Here is a 16,110-nt window from a genome sequence, read left to right as displayed (position 1 = left end):
ATAAAGTCGTCTGATCATGGTGTTACAGAGTAAATACGAAACCCATGAGATATGAAGAAGAGCAGGGCGGCTACACACCCCCCGCTAAACCACCTTGGGTATGTCTTCCGGTGGCCGCTGTTCCTAACCACGCTTTTATAATTAATTATGGTATTTAATAATTGTGATAGGCTGATTGAGAACAGCGGCCATCGGGAAACATACCCGAAGTAGTTTAATGGGAAGATCTTCCGTCATAGATCAAGAAATACTCCTAGGAAAGTCTCCAGAAAATGTCTCCAAGGACTGACCTTGAAAGCTTTTCGCGACTTATTGTAACATACGTATTCAGAAAGCATCATAAGAATGTCGGTATTTCCTTCCGTGGCAAAGAGCTGCGCTTGTAAAGTTCGAGTCCTTGAAACCCGACCCCGTTTAGGAATGTCCGCTCCGTCGCGCAGACACCGGTATAAAGACAGACAATGTGCCATTATTCCCTCACAATAAATTGGCCAGCTCAAATTCAATTGAAGTATTAACCTGACTACTAATTTATCCACCTAAACATTGCTTGGATCTTTGACGATGTTTCGCGAACGCATTACCAGCTCTGAGCTGAGGTATGATTATTCCTGTTAGCTTTTCTATAATGACCTAACACACATATTCCATTAGTCTTGATCAGGCATGCATTCTTATTTCAGAAGAGCGGCATCCAGCGGCTGTTACTGGAAGACTCAACCTCTCTCTTGCACAAGTTGTCTGGGTCAAGAGTATCAAAGTGAGATTGAGGGGAACATTTGCGATGTGAGGACTCCCACTACGTAATTCGTGATTGAACATATTCTTACTTCTGCCTATAGCCCTATTGAGAAAATATTGGGATCAGATAGCCGTGAACAAATCACGTTCGAGCGAGAACAGCCGCTAGCTTCTTCGAAAACCCTCAACGCTTTCCAAATGCCGGCAGGAGACCACGCATTTTTATTCGATATTCCGCTTCCAAGTAAGATTCTCGACACGGTGACTGGTGCAAACCATCAATATCACACATATCGCGTAGAGGCCATTGTCGAGCGACGTCTCAAAAGCGATTTCGTGGTCTCGCAACCGGTTAGGATTTACCAGGTTTCCGATTTGGAAACAAGCTATCTAAGACCACATTGCCCGCTGGTTAGTCCATTGCATTGGAAAGGTTTTGCTTCATGCAAATGACTGACAGTAGTTAGACTCTCGAGGGTCACTCCAAGGACAATATCCAGTATTGCCTCTCCATCACCGACCGAAACGTTCCCTTTGGTTGCACATTTCCTGTGGAATGCTGGTTTGCTCCGCTGTTGAAATATGCCAAGCTCAGCACTGTTACGATCAAAGTTATTGAGAAACAGACTGCACGGGTGGAAGCTACTGCTGCGGAATCAGTGCAACAGAACATGCGGTTTATCACTGCAGCACAAACTCAAACTGTTTTCTCCAAGAACATTGATTTCTCTCACGAGAATGAGTCTTCAGTAGATGATCTTTCGGAAGTTGAATGGCGCTTTACCACATCCGTCTCTCTGCCTCAGAGCCTCGACGCCTGCTCGCAGAGTATCTCGACCAGACACATCAAGATTGCCCATGAGCTTTCTATTAATGCTGAGTTCCGCGATGAGGCAGGGGATGTGACAGCTATGGTAAGCAAATAACCTATTCGAATATCTATACCATGCAGCTGACGGGGAAGTAGATAACGGAAGTTATGCCATTTAAAATTCATATGACACCTAATGTGGTTGGAGAAAATGCCTCCATTCATGGGCAAGATATCCAACTCATGCAGGGAAGCCAAAGTCCTCCTCCAGCTTACAGTGATCGGTTTTCGGACTTAATGGTGTTGGCAGCTACTCAACTGGATCTTTGTGAACATTCGATGCTAGCGGAGATCAATTCTGCGCGGTCTTCGAGTGAGCAAAGTGCGAGTATTCACACCATGGAGCCTGCTCCTCGATATGAAGAGGTCGTATAGTCTGTTTGGGTTTGGACTCCTTTTTTGTCTACTTTTTTTCCACCCCAGCGTTAATGCTGGATCACTTTCAATGGGTTTCGGAATAAGGTCCAGAGCCTTGAGGGCTCTTTTCACGAATACCTTCTCATTCTGTCTGTTAAATAATATATTCAAACTAATCCATGTCGAACTCCAAGTCTCATTGCATCTTGTAGACCAATCCCTCTTCAGCGCCTACTTGTCCATGGCACAGTCTATCCCAACCTCCCTCGATACCATCAGCACCAGAGACACCGCTGCCAAACACAATCTGCTTCCCGGGTTCGCTCAAGTGTCGCTCATCCAGCCATTTTTCCCATTGTGCGCCTCTTGCTGCAAAGTAGGCTTCCGGGCCAATAGTCTCGAGTATCATGTCTTGAACACCAGAAGTGTTGTATTGAACCTTTCCAAGCTCCGCCATGGCTGCTCTTCCAGCAATCATTTCCTCCATCGAGTATACTTTCTGCTCATTGCCAACCTGGACAATGACAACCTTGCAAGATTGCAATTCAGCATGACTCTTGATCAGGGAAAGTGTGTCATTGAGAGCATTCGCACGACCACCGAAGTCGACGATGACAATCTTGGAAGCCTTGCGGCTAGCCAGCCATTCCGCAGACTCCTTAGAATTAATATCCCTATATCTAACCACCTTAGAAGGAACAGACGTAGGTAGATTCCGATCCGCTTCCTCAATGCGCGACACAGTTGATGTAATCTGCAACAAGCCAAGGGGTGCCGAACTATCCGGCTTTCGCGACAGGTAGTACGAGAAGAGACGGGCCGTTTTAGTCGACGCTGCCAGGTTCACTACTACCGCGGATGACAATTCCCCGTCGGACAGGGTCCACTGCAACCCAGCTTGGTTTCCCACTGGATGGAGGGGAGGTTGGTTTGGGTTGGACGAGAAAACATACTCGCTGAGAACGAACCCGGCCACCCCGCCAAGGAATAGCGCGGTCCAGGCCATGCGGTCCAGCTCGTCCCGTGCAGAATCTGAAAGGGTATTGAGCGTGGTCAGCTCGGAGATTGGGCTTGATGTCGGAGTTACCGTATAGCGGTTGTACAGCGACATCAGTTTCTGGCGATGGTCGCTGGTCTCGATCCAGTGGCCTTCTGGTGAGCCGCGTTTGAGCTTGAGATCGGTTGGAGTGCTGGTCGTGGGCCAGAATCCGTAAAGGAGTGTTCCTTTGGATAATTCTGGAATGGTCGTCTCTTCCACTGTTGCATAGCCCCAGGCTGGAACGATTCCCCATGCCGAGGAGTCGTTGTATGGTGCGGGATAGTCTTCGGATACGGGGTACGTGTCCCACCTGCCAGTAATTGATGAGAATCTCGCTTCAGGTCGTTTCCGACAGTCTTATGTATCTAATTTTGGTAGATATTGGGAACATACCAGTGTAAGAATCCACCCATCCTGGCATAGCTCAAATTGTTTGAAGAGAGACTGATCAGTTGCGTGCGGATTCTTACTGAGGACTCGGATAGTTCGCTCTGAGGAGCGACTTCGAGGTCGAAGCTCGCATGCTGGCGGTTATCCAGCTTTGAAACCACATGAACACCCATGGTTGATGAGTTTGATTGTGAGGAAATTGTCGACCAGAATGAGTTGATACTTTTAATCCACTTGGTTACTGATCAGAGGCATAAAGATCCTCCGACGGGAACCCTTGCGGCTGTCTCATGTTCTTTTAACCTGCTTGATTACTGATCAGTGTCAGCTTTCTCAGGGCGGGGGTTCAAGATCATCCGGCGGGGAACCCCAGCCAGCTGAGAAGGCTGACGGTCAGCACAATTATGCACTTTTGCGCATGACAACGCATATCTTTCGATGATATATGTATTGGATTTATTGGCTCGTATTGAAATCAGGCATCTAATCAATCATGTATTCATATTCATCCACTTCAACCAGCTCCATGTAAGCCCCCCACCCGTCAGATTTTGAACAGGCTAGGCATCGATATACCACAAGGTTGGGAACACCGTATATTTTACAGCCGTTTTGAAAAATATTGTTTGTTCGAGGTGTTCTATACAAAGAACGTCATAATGTACTGGCGCTCCGGGCTAACCCTTTACACGGGGATCAAGTCTAGTAGTTGCTCACGATAAGTCTCTATTATACTTTGCATTCCTTACATAAAGGTCAATGACAAATAATTTGTCTACTCCACGTTCACCATCTAACTGCACACACATACCTAGGTATAATTTGGCAACCCAGCTTCACGTCCTTACTCAATGACACGACCATATATCAACAGTTGCGCGCCATCAAAATACGAGGTGAAAACTACGTATTTGGCTATCTCTATGCCTATTAAACTACGTTTCATCATGCCCATAGGCTGATCATGCAAGATTCATAAATAATCCCTCAGTTCTGCGCACTATCGAACTAAAGCCTCCTGCTCCCGAGTCGGCCACCTAAGGCTCCCAAATGAGCACAACAGTCAGACCACGAGCTTGATTTTGGCGAATCCATTCACCAGGAGGTTATTGTCACGTATATTCTAACATCAAGAGTAACCTTGGAACTGGGTAAAGCTAAAGTTAAGCTTGTTTTAAATTTCTGGAAATGCGGGGGACATCCGGGTTTCTACCAACCCTACCTAAACCCAAACGCTTTTCTTCATTTCTTGACGATTTTATAAGTCCCTGAAATCATGGTGACTAAAATTCTCTTTATCGGACATATTTACTTGTATTTTGATTCGCAATCAAGCGGTAGGTCCGTTATATATTTTTCACTCCCTTCCCGAAAGAATAATCTCTCATATCATTTCTATCTTTTCCAATAGGTTCCTTTCAAGGTATCGATGTACATTTAGCAAATTTGGCTAAAGAGACGTGATTTTATGGTCAAATCCTATGATTAGAAGATAAAATGCATTGTTTTACAGGACCACAGTCAGACATATAGCAGAGCTAGATTCATTACCCTACTTTGGCAAGATATAAGTGAGAATAATCTATAACATGTTATATATAGAAAAGACGAGAGAGATATTTGAGAGGACCACTGAAAAGACTTGTAAATGATATTTAAGAAGCAGTGCAAGCTCCAGAGCAACTTCCCCTCCTGGAGTACCTGGACAGGCTCCCTGGCAGATGGACAGTCTCTCACCCACCGGTTAGGGAGCCCGTCTTGAACATTCTCAAATCCGTGGATAACACCAAGCACGCATACCGTCTCCCTGCACCGTCACAAGGTAGAAGCGAGATGCACCCACATCCAGGGTACCCGCCCCCTTCCACCACCCACGGTTTCTTGCACGCACTGCCTCGAGGGGACGGAAATCTTCAACACTTGCGTCGTCATTAAGAGCGATATCCCTCGCTTATTCCTCACGTGCACGAACTGCCATTAGAGTGGCAGGCAACATCGATGTACATGTAGTCTGAATGACTGCCCAGCGAGTTACTACTGTGTGAACGACATCCTCACAGAACGTGATCAAACGGATATCTTTCGCCGCGAGCATTTCCTCGAGCGACGACGTGGGACTGGAGATGGGAAACATCTGGATAGATGAATCCTATGGAAAAGGGAAAATGTTGCAGATGCAGACTTGGCGAATCTCCAATCCAAGTCTTGCGAGTTTTTGAATCTGCCAAACTGGGTAAAGGCTTCAACGGAGAAGTATCTAAAGACTAAAAAACTAGGCTCCTTGACCACTCTTGTGGCTACTAGCTAAGGGTGGAGAGAGGGAAGAATTATTGTGTATTTAATCTAATAAAAGCAGGGTATTTATACCCTGACTACCAAAGAAACGCTCAGTCTGCAAGCAAACAAGCCATCAATGAGATGACTGAAGCATGCAGGCATGATCCAACAACCACATCGAAAACCACCCCATCTTTATATACGGCAACAGAGGGGGAAAGGGGCTACCTACAAATACTCGAGTAGAGTACGAGCAATTGAAACCGCTTCCTACTAAAAATCCAGAATATTAAGTCATGAGTCCGTCTTCACTGACACAAATCAACCCAAGTAAGATATAAGTTACTGAATATTCATAAGAAAAACCACGAGTAAAAGTGACACAAGCTAAGTCAGCTCGGGAATCCACAAGAGATCCCAGAATACGATAAAAATGCATATAGATATCCTCAGTAGTAATGATAGATTTGCAGAAAAGGATTTTACAACGCCTCCGAGAACAAACAATCCAGTTAATCATCGAAAAGGAGATTCATGCGAAGATGACAGTGAGGGTAAAGGAATGAATGCAGATGGAAACCACCACGCAGATAGATGATCAGATGGATGAGAGATGAGACGGAATATGTAGAATAGATACGAAAGGAGAGTGGTATAGACAGATTCGAGATATCAGATATCAGTTCAATACTCGAGAAAAGCGAAAATTTCAATAATGGGCATGTGAATGGAAGTTTCAGATTCAGATCGCTTGTAAAATGATAGGGTTTTCATGATCGCGCTTTGCTTGTGCGCGGGCGTATGTAGAGGTTGGGATGGGGATTATGTATGTATTGTCGTTCGTAGACTGTTCTCGTGACGGGGTTTCAGCTTGCATTATATTTCAATGCTTGCTGGGGGGTTGCAAGGTAACCGGGCTTGAGGTGGGAATGCTTGGAAGTGTGTGATTTAGATCGTTGAAACAGATCAGGTCATAAATGGGTTTGGTTTAAAGTGAGATTAGAAAATGACGAATCGTTTCTGTTTAGCGGGCTTTTCAATTTCGGTTTCTGGATAATTCATATGTAGTTAGTAAAATGTTCATGGATACAAATCCGGTCTTGTTCACTCACCCTGGCCATGACTTGGGCTCTGATCCTTGCGCTCGGCTTTCTTGAGCCGGCCTCCACTGCGCGTCGCTCCATTACGCGCAGCTACGGCTGGATGTACACCCTCTGCCGCAGCTCGGATTGTAGCGATTCGATGCTTAGCCCGTTCATCGCCCTGGTCTGCCGCCTTGACATACCATACATTGGACTCAAGAGGATCCCGACGGCAGCCAATACCCATTTCAGTAAAGTAGCCGACAGCATACTGAGCCTTGGCGAGGCCGAGATTCGCAGCGCGGAAAGCCCACTCATACGCCTCGTTCTCATCCTTCTCGAGCACAGGCTCCGCGCCAACGAGATACCACGCACAAAGCGCCATCATCGCCAGCGGATGCCCGTTCTGCGCGGCACTGGTATAGAAATGGATGCTGAGTGCCGGGTCGCGCGGACAATTCAATTTTCCATGCTCATATGCATCGCCAAGGCGATAACAAGCCTCCACATGGCCCAGTTCCGCGGATTTGGTGAACAGCTGCGCTGCATAAGTAGCATCGGGGAAGACATCTTCGCCGAATCCCCTCTCGTGCATCACACCGAGCTCGTACGGCCCGGAGTTATACTGCGTGTCTGCAGACTCGGTCGCGCGCTTCAGCCACTTGACACCCTCGCGGTACCGCTTGCCCAGTCCCATATCGCCAGCAATACAGGCGTTGGCCATGCGCATCATGGCGCCCGGGTGATTTTTCGACGCTGCCTGGCGGTAGAACTGGACTGCGCGGCTGCCGTCGATGCGACACCCCCAGCCGAACTCGTAGCACAGCGCTGTGCGGTAGCAGGCTTCGACGTGGCCGTGTTTGCTGGCTGCGACGAAGAGAGGGAAGGACCGGTCGTGGTCCTCGACGCCTTTGCTGAAGAGACCTGACGCGTACCCGTCGCCGAGGTAGTACTGTGCGAAGGGGTAGCTGCGGTCTGCGAGACGCTGGAGGATGGATTTTGATTCGCGGAGTAGACGGGCGCGGGTTATCGGGCTGGCGTCTTCGAGGTCCACGGCTGGCATCTCGCGCATCGAGTTTACCATGAACACGGCGAATTCGTACAGTACTGTTGGCTCGTCAGTTTTCTTTACGTTCGCGAGGTACATCTCGAATGTCTCTTTGTGGCTAAGGAGAGAGGCATTGTTTCCGACTGAGGCTTGGAGACGCGAGTTGTCGAATTGCGCTGCTGTTGGGCCTGGCTGCGGGTATGAGGTGTTGAGCAAATCGAGGAATGATAGAGACCTGTTTTCCGGGGTTCCAATCGAGTTCCGTGAGGAGGATCGCGCATGTAGATATGGCGACGCGGAGAGGTTCCGTCGGTGACCACCATCTGAGTTTGAGGAGTATGCCGAAAGAGGCCGCGAAAGCCTTGATCGCCTAACGGCCAACTTATCCGTCGAGGCGGATGGGTTGTCTCCAGCATTAGGTGCGGGTTTCCTTCCAGGTGCCGCAGCCGGTTCTTGCTGGTGGTGGTAGGTCAGAGGCTCGTAGCTGTCCGACGCCTGCGCCACGCTATCCAAGCTTCCTCGCGAAGAGCTGTTATAGCTCTGACCCTCGCGCTCTAACGAGGAGCCGCTCTTTTTCGGGTTTCCGTGTCCGTCATCTTTCTGCGGCTCTACCACTGACCATGAGCCACTGCTCGCTGGGGTGTGACCGTACGGATGCTTGTGTGTGTAGTGCGGGGCCTGTATTGAGTCTCGCCGCGGGGGATGAGCAGGATTCCAGCTCTGCTGAGGCGGCTGTACAGGGTCGTCGAGCGACATGTCTGTGAACTCGGGGAGGTCCAATTGCGGTGTGGTGGGCCCACTGTATGCGCCTTCGATGCGCGCGCTCGAGGCATCTGGGATATCTGCGCCATGTGCGATTTTGACTGGTGAGCGCGGCGAGTTTTGAAGGATGGGAGAGGTTTCGGACTGCGATGCTGCGGGGACTGGTTTGCGGCTCAGGTTCAAGCTCTGGGGTCGGTTAGGGATGGTGCGTGGTGATTCACGCGACGGGGTGAATGGAGGCGATGATCGGAGGTAAGCTGATGGGGGAGAAGGCAGGGCCTGGTGGTGTCCTGGGGCAGGACTGGCCATGGTGGAGTGGGAGGGGGTATTAAGGATGCAGGTCAAAAAGCGGAATTTCCAGATCCATGAAGAAAAGCGACTGATTTAGTACTTTATGGGGGAATCCGAGTGTGGAGAACAGCCGATGGCGTTAAAAAAGAGTGGACACGACACTATTAGAGATATTTTCATCGAAGCACATCAGCACGAAGCGAGGGGAAGAAGAGAAAATAAGACTAACAATACTAGTTCCTTCCTCTCAAATAATACTCTCTCTTTTCTTTTATTGTTTTGTCTTTTATTATATGTTTCATACGCGCTCTGCCTAATATGGTCGAGTGGGGATGAACTATTATTATATCTCTGGCACATTCTCTCGTATAACATAAAAACCCAAGAATCAAAAGGTGATGCCTATCGGGTCTGAAAATAGGGCTTTCCAAGACATGCCATAGTCTAACAGGTGGTCTAACAGCGCATAAGACATACCTCTAGGGCGAAGTGTTTAAGTACTTTGAACAGTCAAAACCCCTCTTTCATTGTGGAGACAAGCACAACTCTAAGCGGTGTTGGTATTTGCTCCCTCGTTGTCTTTAGTCTGTCTTTAGTAGTTCAGTAGTGTCTTTAGTGCCCGACCTTTCCGGGGACTCTGTGCGTGGCAGATGTGGTTGGAAAGTGGAAGTACCCGTGGACACTATACGGACATTTTCAGCGGTAGCTCCGCGTACCTGGAACTTAATCAGAAGAGACGGTCAGCTTTTATCATAGAACCCCTATTTGAAACAGAGGGGCTTGAGCGTAACTGAAATGACGAATTTAGTATCCCTATTTCCAGTCTTACTTCCTTAACAAACTGACAATTGAGTTTATCCAATTCCTCTCGCACATAATATATAATATATATCTGTCAATGTATACTCCTTGCAGCAGTCAACCACACCGTCAAAGCAAAGACAAAAAGCAACTCTCATCTTGTATGACCACATAAAGTAACCTACCAGACATCCCTCGCAGTACTGGGTACTAGGTAGTTGGTACTCGAAGTTGAAGCTTACCGTACCACGTCTGCTAATGCGCAGAGATATCGTCAGCATTCCAGTGAGAGTCGAAGAACGTGGGCCGACAAGGATGTCGGACTCCACCGTAAAGATCCCCAGCAAATCCGACACCAAGTCGGTTTCTCAATTGGGTTATATTCGAATTGAAAAGGGGAGGGATGTGATATATTACTTTCCTCGTGGTTCAAGAATGTCCATGGAAAAAGATAGGGTCTTCGAATTCGAAACGGAATGGTGCATATGCATTATGGGGCCCATGGGCTGTATGGACTCTGGGGGATTGCCGTGATGATCGGCGGCCAGTTGTCGATCATATTGGTGGTCAGATTGGCATTGAGGTATGGAGTACGGAGTAGATAATACAGGGCTATCCTGGTTTTTATATCTAGACAATACCCATCTTGAACTTGTTTCAAGTACTATGTACATAATTCGTTCTGTTGGCTGGAATCTAGACTGGTAGTACAAATCCTTTGTGTTTTTTCAAGGATTCGTACATTTATGGCGTGCATTACCTTTTATTATTTCCTGAAGTTTTTAAATCTAAATCACACCGACTTAAAACACAATATTGTTCTTGGTATGAGCTCTCTCTTTAAATAGATGCATCATAAAGCGGTTTGCCAGTTTTCCCAGGGATTAGGGAATGAATTAGCGATGGGCAAGCTTAATCTTTCCTTTTTTTCTCTCTCTTGTCCATTGGACTATTATCTATGCTCTAAGGATAGATCAGAGTCCGTGTAACAAAGTGGCAATTGGATATTCAGCGTGGCAGTTAACTAAGACCATTAAACCACTAAGGCCAGAACTAAGCATAAACCCGTCTTAGCCCAAAATAGAAAAAAAAGGGGACCCCGTGATCAGAAGGGAATTCTAAGGTTGCCTCTTCCTCGGCTGTTGTTCCCATTTCCCATTTTCTTAATTATGAACCTTGGAAAGACGCTTGGTTTAACCGTGGAAATGAGGGTTATTGGTTTAATGTGATTGGAGGGTATTGCCCCTAGCGACAAAGAAATAGATTATTTATTTTGTTTTGTAATCTATGGTAAATCAAGTCTAGCCTCTCCTAGGCTAAGCGTGAGAGAGTCCCGTGTACAGGGTCTTTGTCTCCTGTTCTCTTTTCACTTTAAACACATTGCTACTTATTACTATCACTGCTATTACACTCTTCTCTGTGTTTTTAGACCTTTCGACATTCTTGCATAGGTGGGGACTTTGTTGATTCTCCACCTCGTTGCACAGGCCGACCGTACCACTTTCGCCGAGAACTCCCCAATTTGCAATTCTAGTTGCTGGTCAATAGATCGATAACTTGAAAGAGATTTCAAGATCGGAACGGAATCACGAGTCCCATAGCTTGCATTATCGAGGACCGGGTCTGCGCATTTGACATGTTTCAGTCGGCAAACGACAGATCCATATTGTGAACAGTCTTCTCCACACAACCTGTTGCTGATGAGCGGCAAATAACCAAAGTGAGTGCGCCAACTGCAAATTCAAATCCAACAGTAAGCAACCTCCGAGTTTGGATTGGCTGACATCGGGGACCTTCGTAGGAGCGAGATGTCTTTGCCGCAGAGGCCCGGCAAGCCCTCACCTCGGCGCGAAGAAGCCCGCGCATTTCGTGAACCCTCTCAGCGCCGTCGACGCGATATCGACTCAGGCACTTACAGCGACGACCCCACTTCCCACTCCCACCGACACCGCCGCCGACATTCCAGCCATCGAAGAGCAATGGACACGGACGAAGAGCGCATGGACCGGAGCGGGGATGTAAGACACAAAAAGCGCATGGTCAAACCAGAGCGCAGGAAGGATGACCGTGAACAACCCAATTATCACTACCGTCAGCGATCAACCAACATGCCCACTTTCCCCTCGGCGACGGGAAACGATCCGTTACTGGACAACAGAGATGGCGAGGCGGAGACCAATAGCTCGCGCAGCATGGATATGAAGAGTAAGGATGGTCTATACGGTGCGCGCGGTAATGTCAACAAGCCCATGGAGCGGGTTCCTAGCAGGCATCGCTCGAAGAAGAAGAAGAGAGGGTCGCGGAGGTCGTCGAAGGGAGCCGCGGATGAACAGAGACGCCAGAAGGCTATTCAGCAGAGTGGCCCGCCCGAGCTATGGCCTACATATTGTGCAGTGCTCACATTCTTCATCCCGGACTTTGTGCTGAAATGCTTCGGCATGCCACAGAAAGAGCAGCGCACTGCTTGGCGGGAGAAGATCGGCCTTATCAGCATTATTCTGATGATCGGTGCTTTTGTCGGTTTCCTGACTTTCGGTTTCACGGCTACGGTTTGTAGCTCGCCCCCGATTCGGTTGAAGGTCAACGAAGTCAATTCCAACTACATGATCTTCCACGGACAGGCATATGACTTGGCCGGTTCCAAACATCCCGCTGTCACTGGTATCCCCGCTGGTAAGAATGTTATCTACGACTTACCACACAAGTATGGCGGGCAGGACGGCAGCTTCTTCTTCCAGCAGGTCAACGGTGCGTGCAAGGGACTGATTACGGCCCAGCCTGATGGGGATATTCCAACAAACTCCGATGGAGATCTCGGATGGTACTTCCCCTGTGCGCCCTTCAACCAGGATGGTTCGTCCTCTCCGAATTTGACCGTCGAACATTACACGGGCTGGGCTTGCCACACCAGCAAGGCGGCCCGTGAGCCTTTCTACTCGCTGAAGAGTGATGGGGATGTGTACTACACATGGGAGGACACGAAGAACAAAAGTCGAAATCTGGCCATATACTCCGGAAATGTGCTTGATCTCGATCTGCTCGCCTGGTTCGACCGCAGCCAGGTCTCCTACCCCAAACAATTCGACGAGCTCCGCAAGAACCCTGCTGTTCGCGGTGTTGATCTCACCTACTACCTACAAAGCGGGGAGGAGAAGAAGATTGGCAAGTGCTTGGCACAGATTATCAAAGTCGGCAGCATCGACACTGATACTGTTGGCTGTATCGCGTCGAAAGTCGTGCTCTACGTGTCTCTGATCTTCATTCTCTCAATCGTTGGTGTCAAGTTCGCTTTCGCCCTGCTCTTCCAGTGGTTCCTGGCACCCAGGTTCGCCGCGCAGAGCACGAGTATGGCCTCCGACGCCAGGACTCGCAATCAACAGATCGAAGACTGGTCCAACGACATCTATAGGCCCGCTCCACGAATCGCCGAACCTACCATTCCTGATCGCCTCAACAAACGTGCCAGTTTCCTCCCGACCACTTCCCGTTTCTCAAGCCCGTACAATGTGAACAGCAGCACTGGTAGCAAGCAAAAGCCATTATATGTCACCATGGCTAGCCAGAACTCGACCTCTCGTCTCATGCCCAGCTCCACTGGCACTATGTACAAGTTAAGCCACAGCGGCAGTGGGGGCACTCTGAGTGCTGACAACTCTCGGCATAATGCTGCTGCCAGTCGGACTAGCTTGGTTCCTCCCGGTCAGGCTCAGCAAGATCCGGGCTACGCCACACTATCGACGGATCACGAGGGTTTGGGTCCTGCTGGTTTCATTCACGAGGCTGTTGTTCCTCAGCCTCCACCCGAATGGCAACCGTTCGGCTACCCTCTAGCTCACAGTCTTTGCCTTATTACTTGCTACTCCGAAGGTGAAGAGGGTATTAGGTCAACTTTGGATTCCATAGCCATGACCGACTATCCGAACAGCCACAAAACGATCTTGGTCATTTGCGATGGAGTTATCAAGGGTAAGGGAGAGGAATTCTCCACCCCAGATATTGTATTGGGTATGCTCAGGGACCCTGTTGTTCCCAAGGACGAGGTCCAGCCCTACTCCTACGTGGCTGTGGCTACTGGCTCCAAGCGACACAACATGGCCAAGGTCTACACTGGGTTCTACGACTACGGCGATACTTCGGTTATTCCAGCGGATAAGCAGCAGCGTGTTCCCATGATGGTGATTGTCAAGTGCGGAACTCCACAGGAGTCGACCCAGTCAAAGCCTGGTAACCGAGGCAAGCGAGACAGTCAGATCATTCTCATGTCTTTCCTCCAGAAGGTTATGTTCGACGAACGCATGACGGAACTCGAGTTCGAGATGTTCAATGGCATGTGGAATGTCACAGGCATCGCGCCGGACTTCTACGAAGTTGTTCTCATGGTCGACGCCGATACAAAGGTGTTCCCAGACAGCTTGACACACATGGTCTCGGCCATGGTCAAGGACCCAGAAATCATGGGTCTCTGTGGAGAAACCAAGATCGCCAACAAGACCGACAGCTGGGTAACGATGATTCAGGTCTTCGAGTAAGTTCTCCACCGTTTAAGGTGTAACCAGCACAATAACTAATTCTCCGACAGGTACTTCATCTCTCACCACCAGGCCAAATCATTCGAATCCGTCTTCGGTGGTGTCACCTGTCTCCCTGGATGTTTCACCATGTACCGAATCAAAGCCCCCAAGGGCGGCCAGAACTACTGGGTACCCATTCTCGCCAACCCAGATATCGTCGAACATTACTCCGAAAACGTCGTCGACACCCTACACAAAAAGAACCTGCTCCTTCTCGGCGAAGATCGCTACCTAACCACCCTGATGCTCAAAACCTTCCCGAAACGCAAACAGATCTTCGTCCCCCAGGCCGTCTGCAAAACCGTCGTGCCAGACGCATTCCTCGTCTTGCTCTCCCAGCGCCGTCGCTGGATCAACAGTACCGTCCACAACCTCTTCGAACTCGTCCTCGTGCGCGACCTGTGCGGCACCTTCTGTTTCAGCATGCAGTTCGTCATCTTCATCGAGCTTATCGGAACCCTCGTCCTACCTGCCGCCATCTCATTCACTATCTACGTGGTCATTGTCTCCATCGTCAGGAAACCCGTCCAGGTCATTCCGCTCGTTCTCCTCGCCCTGGTATTGGGTCTACCGGGTGTTTTGATCGTCGTCACGGCACACAAATTCGTCTACGTGCTCTGGATGTTGATTTACCTCCTCTCGCTTCCGATTTGGAACTTCGTCCTGCCCATGTATGCGTTCTGGAAGTTCGATGATTTCAGTTGGGGTGATACCCGTAAGACTGCGGGTGAGAAGGATAAGGGACATGGTGATGCCGAGGGTGAGTTTGATAGTACGAAGATCACGATGAAGAGGTGGCGTGATTTTGAAAAAGGTATGCTTTTGTCTTCTTAATACCATTTGATGGATGTGTCGATTCTAACATTCTTGCTAGAACGCCGCCTACGCAGTGCCTGGTCACAGCCCCATGCTTCGACGGATCCTTATCCATCGCAATACGGGGAGACATATTCACATTATTAACGAAAGCGATAGCGCTTGTTTCTTTTTTGTTCTCAATTCTTCGTTTTTATCTATGTTTCTCCCGGATGCACGTGATTTATTGTACCATTTACATACCGGCGTTCAAACATTCTTATAATATAGTTCAGAGCGTTGCACGACTGACGAGTTGATTATTTCACGTGTGCTCACATCTTACTTGATTCTTTCTGTTTGATTTTCCTCTCTCTTTATTCGAAGCATTTTGCTCTGGCTTGTACAGCTATTCGGACCGGGCACATCGCCCTTGTGTTGATACTGAATAAATCATACTAATCGCTATACTATCGACATAGCGTAATCGAAATGTAATCAAAATAGCGCGATGAACCCTGTAAAGCAACATGAACTGTCAGATAGGTTCTGCCAGGCTACCTTTTCAGGTCATTTCAGCCCCAGCTGTGCCCAACCGGATCAAAGCGTAAGTCACCGGGGCCGATAAACAATTCGTTAGTGTCCCTCGGGGAATCTGTTTTCGAATATTGCTGTAACTGGTTTCAGGTCTTGATTGAGCTTTTCTAGTGGTAGGTATTGGTCGAGAAGTAATATAGGGTGCAAGAAATTATTCTTTGGGTGGCGCGATAAATGGTGACTTTCGAACAGGCCGATTAGTCGGTGATGCTCTCTTGAGGTCCAAGATTTTGCTGACAAAGATTTGGGGGGCCCTGGGGGAGGGGAGGGCGTCATGCCAACATCCCCAAGCTCCAGCTTCAGAAACCTTACAGGCCAAGCAAGAAAATTTCGTAAATCCTACCGATGTGCGGGAAGTTTGCGCACTGCCTTATAGTACACATCGCGCCTGACTCACCGAAAGGAGCTTTAAGCGGTGATGGCCACCGAAAAAAGAAGTCGCACAGGCTGCCTTAGCTGCCGAGCCCGTCGAATCAAGTGCGATGAGC

General features: G+C 48.7%; 4 protein-coding genes across 4 annotated transcripts; 2 read left to right on the top strand and 2 right to left on the bottom strand.

Moving 5' to 3' along the window:
* Positions 1 to 564: 564 nt before the first annotated feature.
* Positions 565 to 1,987, top strand: N7471_009207 (uncharacterized protein; the record flags this gene model as incomplete). The annotated part of the gene is made up of 5 exons (XM_057281926.1): positions 565 to 599; positions 655 to 786; positions 843 to 1,152; positions 1,209 to 1,655; positions 1,709 to 1,987. The coding sequence occupies 5 exons, from the start codon at positions 565 to 567 to the stop codon at positions 1,985 to 1,987; spliced, it is 1,203 nt and encodes a 400-aa protein (XP_057132809.1).
* Positions 1,988 to 2,090: 103 nt separating this feature from the next.
* Positions 2,091 to 3,756, bottom strand: N7471_009206 (DUF2855 family protein). The gene is made up of 2 exons (XM_057281925.1): positions 3,402 to 3,756; positions 2,091 to 3,318 (listed from the first exon to the last, which is right to left on the bottom strand). Exons 1-2 carry the CDS (start codon positions 3,569 to 3,571, stop codon positions 2,166 to 2,168), a joined length of 1,323 nt encoding a protein of 440 aa, XP_057132808.1. The 5' UTR covers positions 3,572 to 3,756; the 3' UTR covers positions 2,091 to 2,165.
* A 2,417-nt stretch (positions 3,757 to 6,173) lies between these two features.
* On the bottom strand, positions 6,174 to 9,073 carry chs3 (putative chitin synthase activator (Chs3)). Its single transcript, XM_057281924.1, has 2 exons — positions 6,788 to 9,073; positions 6,174 to 6,724 (listed from the first exon to the last, which is right to left on the bottom strand). The coding sequence occupies exons 1-2, from the start codon at positions 8,874 to 8,876 to the stop codon at positions 6,675 to 6,677; spliced, it is 2,139 nt and encodes a 712-aa protein (XP_057132807.1). The 5' UTR covers positions 8,877 to 9,073; the 3' UTR covers positions 6,174 to 6,674.
* Positions 9,074 to 11,467: 2,394 nt separating this feature from the next.
* chsF (chitin synthase CHS3) lies at positions 11,468 to 15,193 on the top strand (the record flags this gene model as incomplete). Its single annotated transcript, XM_057281923.1, has 3 exons — positions 11,468 to 14,184; positions 14,239 to 15,044; positions 15,105 to 15,193. 3 exons carry the CDS (start codon positions 11,468 to 11,470, stop codon positions 15,191 to 15,193), a joined length of 3,612 nt encoding a protein of 1,203 aa, XP_057132806.1.
* Positions 15,194 to 16,110: the final 917 nt, after the last annotated feature.

The sequence above is a fragment of the Penicillium samsonianum genome, assembly GCF_028829775.1.
Source record: "Penicillium samsonianum strain IBT 33392 chromosome Unknown utg000005l_segment0_segment0, whole genome shotgun sequence".
Lineage (NCBI taxonomy): Eukaryota > Fungi > Ascomycota > Eurotiomycetes > Eurotiales > Aspergillaceae > Penicillium > Penicillium samsonianum.
The sequence above is the reverse complement of the archived record's forward strand: the minus strand, read 5'-3'. Positions and strand labels throughout refer to the sequence as shown.